The 14,288-nt window shown below is 33.9% G+C and overlaps 1 protein-coding gene across 1 annotated transcript; it reads right to left on the reverse strand.

Moving 5' to 3' along the window:
- Positions 1 to 5,945: 5,945 nt before the first annotated feature.
- Positions 5,946 to 8,451, reverse strand: LOC121124117 (uncharacterized). Its single transcript, XM_071890948.1, has 4 exons — positions 7,921 to 8,451; positions 6,991 to 7,859; positions 6,521 to 6,936; positions 5,946 to 6,463 (listed from the first exon to the last, which is right to left on the reverse strand). Exons 2-4 carry the CDS (start codon positions 7,139 to 7,141, stop codon positions 6,278 to 6,280), a joined length of 753 nt encoding a protein of 250 aa, XP_071747049.1. The 5' UTR covers positions 7,142 to 7,859; positions 7,921 to 8,451; the 3' UTR covers positions 5,946 to 6,277.
- Positions 8,452 to 14,288: the final 5,837 nt, after the last annotated feature.

Here is a 14,288-nt window from a genome sequence, read left to right on the forward strand (position 1 = left end):
CCTAAGAAATTTTATAATCCGATTAGGGCTCTACTTTTGAATGGAGCTTCAACAATATCTATAGGTGGGTTGGAGAGTAAACCAATTGAATTGAAAAGAAGTTGCCGACAGGGATGCCCGGTTTCTCCTTTACTTTTTGTTGCGGCAATTGAAGAACTCAATAATATTATCAAAAGGAAATATGGCGGATTTGGTATTCAACTAGGATCGAGCAGGAAAATAATTGATATGTATGCAGATGATGTGACTCTTATGGTAGAGGCTAAATCGGAGAGGCAACTGATTAGAAGGATCGAGATTCTCTTGGGTTGCTTAGAGAAGTTTGAGATAAAGTCTGGCCTTGCAGTCAATAAGTATAAAACGGCAATACTACCAATTGGTAAGTGGACTTCGATATCTTACACCGAAGTTCGAGGTTACGCAATAAGAGATACTTTAGAAATTCTTGGGATTAAGTGGGACAGACACGGAGTAACGTTAAGAAACTGGACTTCCCTTAACAGTTTGATCTATAAAAAATTAGCGGAATGGAGAAATTTTAACTTACAAACAAGGATTGACTTATATAACACACAAGTAATTCCATGGATCTTGTATAAAGCTACTTCGTCTCCGATAATCGGAGAGCATTCGATTAAGGAGGAAAAAGTTGGCTTGAAAAGTTATTTTATAAAACATACATTCCGTCATTAAAAAGAAGCAAAGAACAAATTGGAGGTGGACTTGCCACGATTTCTACTATCTTGCCTAAAATTTACAAGAAGATTTTTCTTAATTTAATTGTGAACCCAGATGTTGGTTGGAAGTCTTGTATTTCCTCGAGTAGGATTTGGAAGTGGATTTTGTTTGGAACGAAAATGATAAATTCGCAAGTGGTCCAATTCTCTTCTTTTATTGGGGCAGCTCATAGAATTTTGTGGTTAAACGATGTGGTTTTTGACTCGAACTCGACAATAGACGTAATACATAAGAACAGGGGAAAGAGGTATTTCTTTAAAAACCATGAAAATCCAATAAGCATGGAAAGGGAAGCGTTGGATAATAACGTAATTTCAATTCATGATGTAAAATGTGATATCTTTCTCGAAAGGGAAGTTTTTTTTTCCTTTGCAAAGGACAGCAGCAACACACTGTATGCTGACTCCTTGGCCTATGAAAATGGGTTCGTTTAAAAAAGTATCAACTGAAGCCATCACGGTTTGTGGAAAATATCTCCGTATTCTTAGTTTGAAGGACGATTGGACAAGTCATATAATGAATTCGACTAAAGGAATTGCCGATGGCAGGAAATTCACTGCCCAATTTCAAGTGGCTACGGGCTGTATAATTTTTAACGATTATTGTAAAGACTGTGGCAAGATGTTTAATTCTGTTATTCATGCTTTTGCTGAGTGTCCTTTTTTGCTGTTATTGAGGAAGTTTGTTGAATGGAACTGTGAAGGTCATATAAACACCGCACCAAACCATATCTCGGCCATAATTCTTTTTGGGCTTCCAAAAAATAAGTTAATTCCTTCGAAGAAGGCTAAAGCAATCGGGTTTGGCTAACTTAACTCTAAGGCTTATATTGCAAAAAAGTTGACATTGAAGGAACCAACAGATGGAAGGGAGTTAAGAGGCATACTTATTGCGGCTGCGTCACGATACTTGGCTTTTGAATTGAAAATACCCAAGGACGATACATTGACGTTCGATTTAGCGCTGGATATTATTCGGTATTTTCCGGAGAACTCAATTAAATACATAAAAATTTTAAATCACATTATCAAGATATTTAATAGACATAAAAATAGGTAAATCCTAGATACTTAGTTTTAGATTTATGACTTTTTTTGGTTATATTTGGTTATTGTAACTAAAGTGGTCTTTGTTTTTGAGAACTAATTTTAAACTACAATGTTGATTTATATTTTTACTAAATGTAATTTCCCAATTTATTATGATGTATATTATTTTTATTTTTTTAATATTATATATTGTAAAATTAAGACCTTAATAATAAAAAAAAAAAAAAAAAAAAAAAGAGAAACACCAATCTACCAACATTTTTTTTCATACTTGCAAAAAGGAAAAAGTTATGCAGAATAATGTCATCGAAGAAATAACTCTAGATAACTTGTTCATTTTTGAATTTTTTGCACAAATGATTCCATAAAATCATCTGCAAATTGAATGTAATATATTGTTATGATAGAAAAAGTAAAATTGACGTTTGATGAAAAAAAAAAAAAAAAAGAACATATGGGAAAAAATTGATAAATTATTCCAAAAATAACAGGTAATTCAGTCAAACATCCATTTCTATGTGTCAAATTTATATATAAACGAATTTTATAGACAAATTTCTAGAAACTTTATTTCATCTAGGAATCCAATATTGCATTGGAAATACCTTTTTTTGCAACCGAAAAAAACAAAAGTAAAATTTTCCCCCCATTTCATATTTTTACCATAACTTTTTTGATTTTCAATAAATTTAGAAAACATCGTCATTCAAAGTGTAGTTTTTTGAGCCGCCTGTCTCTTTTTGATTTATAACTTATCCCACTATCTAGTCTTCTTCATCTCCAAAACAACTATTGTGTTTTATGTATAAAATTAGCCATCCTTAATTACCCCCCACCCGAAAATCGGTACTTCCGTTTTAACCAGACCAAGTTCAAATGAGGCACTCATTCAAAAATTTCAGCCTCCTAAGTCACACGGTGTGGGTACCCATAAACTGTATTATATATATACACAATTTGGTATCTAAATTAAGGTATTAAAATCATAGAGGTGACAAAGATTTCTACTTGGACGCTGGGCTTAGTTAGACAAACAGATAATAAATATTTTGATCTTGAAAATTTAATGCAGCTGTTGTGTAGAAAATCCACCAGAAAATATTCAGAAGGAAAAAAATCAGTCTATTAAATTGATGGCTGTTTCTGCAAAATACTATGCATTAAGCACACCAAAGTTGACAGAATATGGCAATGGATCAATAGTTTTTTGCATACCTTGATATTTTCTTCTTCCATGGTCCTTACCTCTAGCAGCTCCATTGCACATGTTGGCTATAACTGAGGGGCTGCAAGCAAAATACCGTATTATGATGGTCATTTATATGGCAGAACTTTCTCTGGTTAATTTAAAAAAAGAAGAGAGTTTCAAAAATCCATAGCTGGTCACAAAAAATATCAAATAACTCTACTAAAAAGCAAAAATTTCCACCCCTGAGGACGCCCCCGATCTATAAGGGAGAAAGTACAAACGAAAGAAGTTTGTAGAACCCCCAGGTGACAACAAAAATGTAAGGATGATCAGGTAAAGAGAATATGCAAGGGGTGGGGATTCGCAGAAGAGCACGAAGAATGTTCTCCTCAAAGATCTAAGCAGATAGGAGTGTATCAAAACTGTAAAGGAAAAGCTGTGTGTCACTGAACGAGGGAAATTAGGTAAGGAGTGAGAAAAGGATAGGTGGTGGAAAATTTCGGAATGGAAGAAGAAATTGATGAGTCATCAATTTCTTCTTCCATTTCGAAATTAGTAAATATTTTATACTTTTTACGGATAACTTGATCGTCATTTGGTGTGAATGACTCAAAACATTTTTATATGTATTTCTATAAATGACATCAGTACCAACATCCTCCATTAATTTAATGATGGTTCCTCGGGAAGGGATAGGTTTACCCGTGTATTTCTCCATAATTTTTTTGTGCGTAGATGATTAGCAATGGATAAGGGAATATTACATGCAATAAGCATCTTTGTGAGATCAGAGTTAAAGTCTGACTTGATGTATTCATCATTAACTTGATTTTTTATATGAATATCCTTACTCTTGATATGAGATGAGGATAATGAGTGGCGTGTAATTCTAGACAGGGGACTAAAGGCACATTTATATCGACAAATCCGACAAACCATCTGTTTCTCATCTGGTAAGTATTTTCCAAATTCCTGGGCCCCCATTTTCAGAAATCCAGACAGAAAGCGACGTTATTTTAGACATTTTCTTCAGTTCTCTATCGACTATCAGCATCTAATATTATATTAATATTGAATAATAAAGGCGGGAATGATAACGTTTTTGATTGATAGAAGAAGTTGTTTATTATTTAATCAATGATGCCATAAGTATTTCTTCTCTTCTCCTCGCACCCTTTTCTATTCTTACCAAAATTATCACCCTTATTGATTACTTATCCTTGGATTCATTCATTCAAAGTGAAAATTACGGGAAGTGGATGCATAATTAAAATGCTAGTAAATGGATACCCAATATGGCAATACTTTAGGGGTGTTGCTAGACCCTTTGGGGGAGCCGCGTCAGTCCCCTAATAAGTTTCTGAAGTTTATTTTTATCATCTATAATAACACAGTTTGCGTGTGATTGTCTTGTATGGGTGCCTAAACCGTTAGGTCTAGGTGGCTGAAACTACTTTGTTTGGGTTCCTATTTTGAACATGGTCTGGCTAAGACAAGGTTGCCGATTAAAATCTTTTTGGAGCTAAAGGAGAATAAATAGTGGGTTTAGCTATATGTTAAAAATTTGGCGTCTCAAAAAATAACTCTACGAGTAAAAACATTTTTTAAATATATGCAGAATAAAAAAAGTTAGGGGTGGGGGAAAATAAGAAATCGGTGAAGATTGTACTTTCGATTTTTTGCCATTTTTTTCATCAAACCTTAATTTTTAAGAAGAATTGCCATAATACGATCAATTTTGGAGATAATAAGATTATAAGCCTTAACATTACTACAACATTGTTTGTTCAATTTCAATTTCTGCTTTATTTGAAAAAACGAACCACTTATGAAGTGTATTTTTTCGACAATATTATTCTCCATAACTTTTTTGGTTTTACAAATAGGAAAAAAATCTTAGTAGGCTTGCGTTCTTCTTTATAATACCAATAAATGCTATTAACTTTTTTTTTTTTTTTTTTTTTTGCAAAATTAGTGCAAAAAAGTTTTTTTTTCAAATTTAATAGAAAATTTAGAATTGTTAATTTGAGGAATGAATTTTGTTTGCCGTAGGAGTTGCCATTATTATCTCATTCCTGTGGAGTGAATATCCTTTCCTAAATAGATTCAATTATATTAAACACCTGATTGAACATTCGAGTGTACTCATAAAAGACGGAGCGTAACCTCGGGGATTTGTTGCAGAGTTAAGTCCTTTTGGACTCAGAGTAGATTTGGGGATCGACATTTGAGTACTTTGAACAAATAACCCTTTTTATTTCCTTCGTCCCTTGTCACAGCTGATTGTAGCTGATCTCCCCCAAAACATTACTCAAATTTTCAGTATGATCACGTTGATTTTCAGTTTCTTATTTCTTAACAATCACATTATACACAGAATTTTAATGATTCAGCAGAAGCTTATTTTTGGTGTTATCCCATATGGGATCCAAAACTGATCCGTCAGAACTTTCTGAAACTAAGGAAGCAGGTGTATAAAATAATCAAGCATGATCATATGATATTTTTTAGGGCCTCCAAGGTCTTTAAGAGACTGTTTTTGACCGAAATTAAACCACTTTTTCCTTCTCTCTTTCCATATAATTTAATTCTCTTGCCCATTTCTCTTCTCTCTTTATATGTTTCTACATCCTTATCTTTGTTTAATTTCTTCTACCTTCATTCTTTGTTTCTATTCCCCTCTATTCAGCTCTGCAACATGGGCACCTTCTGCAAATATATACATTTATAAAATAAACTTATTTATACAACAGTGTTTATCATTATTGGGGCTAGCCCTCTTAAATGATGGAAGCTAGCAATGACCTAAGTAATATGTTCTCTTTTTCAGAATATAAGAATAATGACAAGAGCTAGGGGAAAAAACAAAACAAAACATATATACAAGTAGCAACTGCAAAAAGCCGCTCCTCTTCTATTATCATATTATTTCCATGTATCCGAATGCCTTTATAATAATAACGACTCTCTTTTTAATTACCTCTAAATAAAATTGTTTATTTAAACTTTGAATAAATAACTGCATGGAGTTGACAACAATGAGACAATAATGAATTAATTACGATATAAGTCAGAAATTGGTATACTATTTAAAAGAATATATGGCGACTTGGCAAGAAAGCCTCCTGCAGTCTGCACTTAATATACATTAGACCGCCACTCAATAGATTATATGATTTAAAAAAGTTAACGAAAAATATAATGCAAAACGATAAAAAACCTGAATGAATAAAGAAGATTTCAATCCCTGCTTGAAATCCAAAGTTTGAAGTACAGAGATATTTAAGGGTCTTCCCAAAATCTAATCTTGACCCTCCATTTTGTCATCTTCATCTGTATCACTTTCAGTCTCTAAAACTAATTCATATTCATCAGAGTCATAGTCCGAGTCTGGATTCCATTCATCAGGTTCCTCTGGTATGATAATTGTTGATAATCTTATACTTTCCTTTACTTCAGCGACTGCAGGGCGAAGTTGAAAGCTCACCTAAAGACAAAGGAAATGATTGAAATAAAAAATCCAAGAGGATTCAGGGTATTTTACCATAAAGCTTGATGATGACTTTGTGATTCCCGTCTTCCCTGTTCGGCATCTAAAGCCCCCAAGGCAAAGCTCTGTTGGATTCTTTGGAGCCTCAGAAAGCGTACCATTGGATGAGAGGGAAACAACATTAACTAGATCCGTTTCCTCCTCCTCCGCCATGTCGTAGTGTTGCTGTCCCTGAGGAAATTCGTGAATGTATATTTTACCATCAGAGCATGAGCTGTAAATTTTATTTTCGTAAACACGAAGAGCTGTTATATAGTCATCGTGATCTCTAAGGATTTGAAGCTCTTTGACATCTGTTCCTTCCCAATCCTCTGTGTGTGAAGTATTAAATTTCCATATCTTGACATATTTTGAACCGGATGATCCTGTAATAAGGTAGCCATTGTCGGTTAGAAACATATTGTCGATTCCTACGATAAATATGACTAAAGATCAATTCAATATAGTAAAGTCGGGGGAAAAACCTTTGTCATGATATTTGCAGGCTCGACAATATCGTCCAGTTCCAATTAAAATGTTAGGCAAAAGATGAAGAGTTTCTCCTGTGGCTGTACTTAAGAAGGAAAGCTTGGACTCTCCATCGCCAAAAAGAATCATATCTTGAAAGGGAATCATTGATGTGATGTTTGCATCCTCTTCATATGTGCGCAAAAGGGATCCATCTTCCAAATTCCAGGTTTTGATGGTTTTATCATCTGATCCAGATATGAGAATTTTGTTTTGATGTATAAAAAGTGCAGTGATCCAGCCTGTGTGTCCCTCTAGCTTATATTTACGTTTCAATGAAAGAGCTTCGTATACAAATATTAGTTTGTCGCCCTTTCCACCAGTTACAACATGTGATTCCGAAGCGAAAATAGTACTGATGTAGTCAAAATGATCTGTATAAATAATAATATCCTTAATCAATCCTTCATTCCAAATCAAATCAAAAAATTTAAAAAATAAACTCAATCATTCAGCTAGAAAATGGATTTATCATGGATATTTATGTAAAAAATCAATTAAGAATGAAGGATTCAATGTAAATTTCCTTGAACTCTTCCCAGTACTCCTCCATCATTTTTTAAATCCCAACATATCATAGTTCGATCCATAGATCCCGAATAAAGGTATCGATCATTTACAACAGTCAAGTTTCCTCCACCGTACTCATGCCCTTTCAGAGTTAAAATTCTACCATTTAGAGGGTTTCTCCGCTCAAAAACATCAATGTCTGACTCAATATAATATTGAGCCACAATGAAGGAATCCGAGACTTCAATTCCTGTAATTTCATCCTCCTGACACTCCAATTTAGTTAGATCGAAATTGACAGACTCCCAATCCGTACCTGAAAAGTACATAATTTTTTTAATGCTTACTAATTGAACATAAATAAAAACTCTAGAGACCTTTAATAATGTCGGGTACAGGCTTTTTTTTGGGCCTAAAAGTTTTTATATAGATTTGTTCTTCTTCACAATCCTCAATAGTCCCTCCACTCATTTCCATACTCTCCTCACAATATCCATTATCAATATTGTTCAAACTCTCTTCTGATAGGGACTTATCCACGAAGACAAACTCATTTTCCATGGAATCATTTGGAGATTTCAAAGGAGTTTCCTTTTCCTCGACATGATTGTTTTGTTCTTGAGTATCATTCGGTTCTGCTTCAATTTGTATCCCCGGAATAAACTTTTTAGCAAAGTTCCACATTCTTAGTTCCTAATTATAATTATTATATATTCAACTCTTGACAAATGAGATTTGATAATTTAACTGGGTTGCTCTTAGAGTGTTTTTGGCAAAATAAGGACTAATACGCAGGAGCGAAGGCCGGGAAAATAAATTTGTGGTGATTGGGGGGGATACATAATAGGGATGTCAGTTACTCTATCTTTGTTGTCTGGACATTCGGCAGTAAATATTATGTTGTACTAAAAATATGCAACACTAGAAAAGCTAATGAAGAGAAGAGATGCACGCCTCATATCAACAATTACATTTAGATATTACATATTATCATGATATATACGTAATTACAAATAATATGTGAATTTTGTATAGATTTTATTTGCATTAGGTCAAGCATATTTTGACATAGATGGGTACATAGTTTTTAGAGAGTGAGTGATGGACATTTGACTTTCTTTTCAATTCCGGTCAAGGCTTTCTTTACTATCTCTCCACATAGGTATTATCCCTATCTAGCCTAGTCATCCATTTATGAAGGAGAGAGTTATTTATGACTATTTCTCAGAGTAAAGACATACTTTTTATTAAAAGAGTAAAATCGTTTTGTCCTAATATTAGAATCAGGATTGATCTCTGAATTGTTATAGGTTATGAGCAAGGTTTATGCACTTATCGGTCCAGCAGTTCAGGTTCTTGAACCACTAGAACCGACAAAGTTGAACCGAGACCACAATATATTGTTTATTGGTCTCAATTCTTGTGTTTTTTTCCCCTAAATAGAATATATAAAGGAAAAACAATAAGTATTATAAAAAATTAATTAGCTTTAATCAATAAGTCAATTTTCTGCGTTGTTTTTTTTTTAATTGCAGGATTTTCTGATGATTTTTTAGTTCGCGATTGTTAGTTAGTGTTGTTATCTGAGTTCCAAATAGCTAAGGGCTTCTTATGGTTCTAAAAAAGTAGTTTTAGGCCCCAGGCGGTGTAAATACAAGATAGAAGGGGTGGGGTAGATTATGGAACCGGGTGTACTACTAAGCTTGTCAGGGCCCTATCATATGATAGCTATAATATCTCTTAAGCCAGGGTTCTCAAACTTTACTATGATAGGGCCCTCTTTTCACTAATACATTTTTAGCTGAGGCCCTCTTTTCACTAATACATTTTTAGCTGAGGCCCTCTTTAAACGAAACATATGTACTATGCATGTATGTGTTGACTGAAAGTAATCCTCAATTCTCTATCTTCATGCGTCCCCTCCCATGGCCTACCCTCATGGCCCCCAATTTGAAAACCATTGTCTTTAGTAACCTTAGTTTTTGGGTCCCCTGTTGGCACTTGGGACACTACGCACCATGCGTATAAGGTGGATAGGACCTTGTTTAAATCTAATATCACTCACTTGTTTTAAGTGTCTGCTAACAAATTATCGAAAACGTTGAAATTAAATAACTGAGACCAGGACCAATAGAACCACTGAACTTGAACCGGACACAACCTTGCTTATGAACTCAATGTTTGTCCGTTAATTAGGTATTATACCATGGAATTCTAGAGACATGGAAAACTTAGCCAGAATGTTTATTCCCACATGAGGGGGATATAAAAGGAGTAATTGGTATTTTTATTTTTTATGGATTCCTTCTAAAAGGTAAATAAAGAAAAATAACGTTTTGACCGGTAATTTTGCCGCTGGTAATTTTTCCTCGAATAAATTTTGCCACATGACATATTCGCCGCCTTTTCAAATATAACTTTACTATTGTATCTAGATCAGATTAATTATATAACTAGAAGAAGAAGACAAAAGGAATAGTCCATTAGTTTTAATGCAACCTGAAGGAGCATGAGCTTCTATCACAAAATCTGTTCTGGTGTATTACATCATTTGTTCAAGCTCAATAGAAATACAAGATTATACCACAATTCTTTTCCGACAGATGTTTGACTTCTACAACGCTTTTTAATAATGACGGCAAATATTATTTACGGTTACTATTAATCAAGGTTGTGCCCAGTTCAGGTTCAGTGGTTATAATTGTTCCAGTCTTGGTTCTTTTCCGACTGATGGTTGACTTCTACAACGCTTTTTAATAATGACGGCAAATATTATTTACGGTTACTATTAATTAAGGTTGTGCCCAGTTCAGGTTCAGTGGTTATAATGGTCCCGATCTTGGTTCTTTGATTTCAACAGTTTCGGTATGGGTTCCTGTTTTCGGTCTACGTTCTTTCTAATACATTATTAGTTTTGTAACAGGCATTTTAAACAAAGGGCGCCACTAGAAATTTCAGGCCCAAGAAATGATATTCAATACAAACAGAGCCGCAGCTACCTTATGTATACGCTGAGTGTTTAGTACCCCAATTTCCAACAGGTGCCCTGAGAACTCGTATAAAGGGGGCCTCAGTTTAAAATATATTAGTGTAGGGGGGAGCTTGGTATAATGAAGTTTGGGAAACCCTGGCTTAAGGGATACTATAGTTATCATGTTATAGGGCCTACTCTACACCACCCCTTCCCTCTTGTATTTACATTGTCTGGTCCCTAAAACTCATTTTCTATATTCATAAGAAGCCCTTAGCTTTTTTGAACTCAAATAATACTGACTCACCCTGTCAACGTAAAAAATCTTTAGAAGATGCTGCAATTGAAAAAAAACAAAAAAACAGAAAATTCACTTATTAACTAAAGCTAACTAATTTTTTATAATATTTATTGTATTTTCTTTATATATTCGATATATGAAAAAAAACACAAGAATTGAGACCGATAAGAAATATATCTCGGTTCGACTTTGTCGGTTCTAGTTCTAACGGTTCAAGAACCGGAACCACTTGAACAGATAGAACCACAAAACCCCTAAGGGCACAACCTTGCTATTAATCATATAATTTATAATATTATATGCTGTCAATATACTATTGTTACTCTGCCTGACGTCAAAATCTGTCTGTCCCGCCCAGCAGTCGATACAGTACATCAAATTGAAAATTCTAGCTAGCCCTATTACATGATGGTATAACCTTGTATTTCTATTGACCTTAATTTTTCATACAAAATTCCTGTTGGTATAATTATATGAACTTGGTACAATTATTTGCTTGCTTTTTGAGAAGACTAGGGATTGAACATTTGAGGTTTTAGGTAATTTTGCAGGGAATATATTCGCCGTCAACATTTTTACAGCTGGTAATTTTGCCTATAGGAGATACAAGAGTAAAGTTCGAACGTAAAAAAAACGTAAAAAAGCGGCAAAAAATGTAGGTGGCCAAATTACCGGCGGCAAAAATGTTCGTGGGAAAGTTACCTATAACTATTATTCCATCTGTCTGGAATTCAGTTCAGTCTGGTCCAGTCCAACCCTGCCTATAGTCCTAAAATATATAAAATTCGATCCTTGATGACGTCATTCTAATTTCTGTTGGGCCTTGGAATTTTTTAAAACAATGTCGATGGTTTATTAAACCAAGTAAGAAATTTAATGTATCTATTAAGATCATTGCACATTTTTGTAAAAAATATTCATATTTTCATTATGGTACAAAATTATTCAATTTTAACTTAGTTATATAATTTATTGTATTATATAGCCAGGGCGTCATCAGAAGAGGCCTGGAGGGGCTGTAGCCCCTCCCCCAATTAAGTATTTTTTGTTTTTTTACTAAAAAATGCAATATTTGAACTTTAATTTTCAATTTTTTTTAACAGCTATGGATTTTTGAAATTTTTTTCCACGAAATTTAATATTTGATAATTAAATATTGTTTTATTTCTACCAAATAACTTACTTATACAATTTATTTTCAAATATATGTATAATCCTGCGGACGCCGCCCCTGATGAGAGAAAAATTAAAAAATGGAAAAACACACTCAGTGAAATACCGAGGGACAAGTGGGACTGGATGAGAATGCAGTCCAAGGTTCTAAATTAGAACCGACAGAGCAATAGTCTTAAGGACAGATAGGATCGGTCCAAAGACTGGACCGGACCGAATAAATAAGCACGTAGATATCACTAGTGTTGTTTCCATGTCTATTTAAGATAAATGTAATAAAAAAATTTCCATCGACCCTTGAAATATTTAAGATACAGCACTTTCGGAACAAAGGCGTAGCATCTACGCTTAAAATAGCTGGATTTCCCCAAAAAGAAAATAAGCAAAAGCACTTTAACAAAGACAATAATAACTTATTTAATATTATATCTATATTTCCCATTATTAACTTGTTCAATTCTTTGTTAGACCTCTAACTGAGGAGATCAGATTATTATTTCTGCACATACTGAACACTTACTAACTCAATAAATAATTAAGGTTGAGTGATTAAGATTAATTCATATTTCAATATACTAAACCATATATAATTAGTTACAAAGCAAAAAAAGACATGGGCTCTCCAGCTTACATAAAAGTCGACTAAATAACACTTGAACGTGAGCGACAAATTTCCATTCTTGCACTCCAGGTAGTTTGGCGTCTCCAGGACTACCGTCTACACGGTCAGTAAAACTGAAACGTTTGTGAGGAAGAAGGAATCTGTCAAAAAGGCCATATTGGATTCGGAGGAGTTAAAGAAAACAGTACAGATCAACCCCATCAAGTCCATGAGGGCCCATGTAAGAGATCTCAGGATTTCCCACCAGACTGTCCAGAAAGCTATCAAAAAAGTGGGTGAAAGGAGCCTTGTGAGGGTAGAGAGCCCACTTTTGATACCAGCAATGAAAGAAATCCATCTTCTCCATTGTATGACTCTTTCTTGACACTTTTGGCCTCCTACAGCCCTGATGCCAACCCCCTCCCTACCCCTTTTTGGGCATAAGTTTAGAGGAAGGACTGAAGTGTCTGTCATCCAAACACCAAGGCCCTCAAAGCCACAGTCAGCCAGAACTGAGACGCCATGATAGGGGACTACATCTGTAGTGTGTGCCTGGCCTTCCGCCATCGCCTAGAAGCCATCATTGCCCCTAAGGATGGCTACATTAATTATTGAGAGAGTTCAGACACAAATCTATTTATAGTATAAATCTTGTTGAAATTCAAATGTTATTTAATCATTTATATCTTCTTGAATTTTAAAATTCAAAGTTTTTAGATTTTAATGGACCACTTGGTAAAGGGGAATGCCCGGATGCAAATGATCTTGCTTCAACTTTTTCCAATTGTCTTCCTCATTTTAGTTATTTTTATTCTTATGGACTTTTTTTATAAAATCAAAGTTAAACAAGGACTTTTTAACATTACACAACTTATTTTGACTTTTCTCTTCGATGAGACTGTCCAAGACTCGAGGTATACGATAGAAAAGTCTTTAAAAGAATAATAACTAGACATTTGAAAAAAAAATGCTGAAGTCTGTGGTGTGGCAATGTGTAAACCATATTAACCCTGGTTTCAGCAGATGGATTTCTCAAACATTTCATGGATGCAATTGCAAATATTCAGGGTCGTGCCTTACTTTTATTAAGAAATTTAATAAAATGAGCTGGTTAGGTTGCGTTGAATATAGATTACAATACTATTCTGGTGGAAAATTGAATAACTAATACGTGATTCATCCCCCCAGGAATATTATTGTAATTTATATTCAAGACAACCTAACAAGCTCATTTTATTAAATTTCGTAATAGATATTAAAATCTTGATTGATCAAAAATCAATCTAGATCGATTTAAATGCTTTTTTTTTAATTGACATATAAAGTCTATTCTATAACTTTAGCTATGTTGTAAAGAAAATTGATAAAAAAGATATTCGCCTCTAAGTAAGGTCCATCATTTTATTTTATTTTTTGGTGGTTATATACATTTTTATGACTTATAATCAAGATAGTCTCATTAATAATTCCTATTTCAAATGTTGAAATGTTTGCATTAGTTTATTTTTACTTTCATTTTCATCTAAATAGTTCTTTCATGTCGAAATATGTCCCTGAATCGTACTTATACCCTAAGCCTTTATTCAAAAAAGTCCTTAAATTCTTCAATTCTTATAGAGTTTGAAATTTTTAATGGTCATTTTCTTGTACCTACTACTCCTTAAATAACAATAATAAAGGTGGATTTCAGCCTAATGAC

Source organism: Lepeophtheirus salmonis, chromosome 9 (genome assembly GCF_016086655.4).
Source record: "Lepeophtheirus salmonis chromosome 9, UVic_Lsal_1.4, whole genome shotgun sequence".
In the NCBI taxonomy this organism is placed as follows: Eukaryota; Metazoa; Arthropoda; class Copepoda; order Siphonostomatoida; family Caligidae; genus Lepeophtheirus; species Lepeophtheirus salmonis.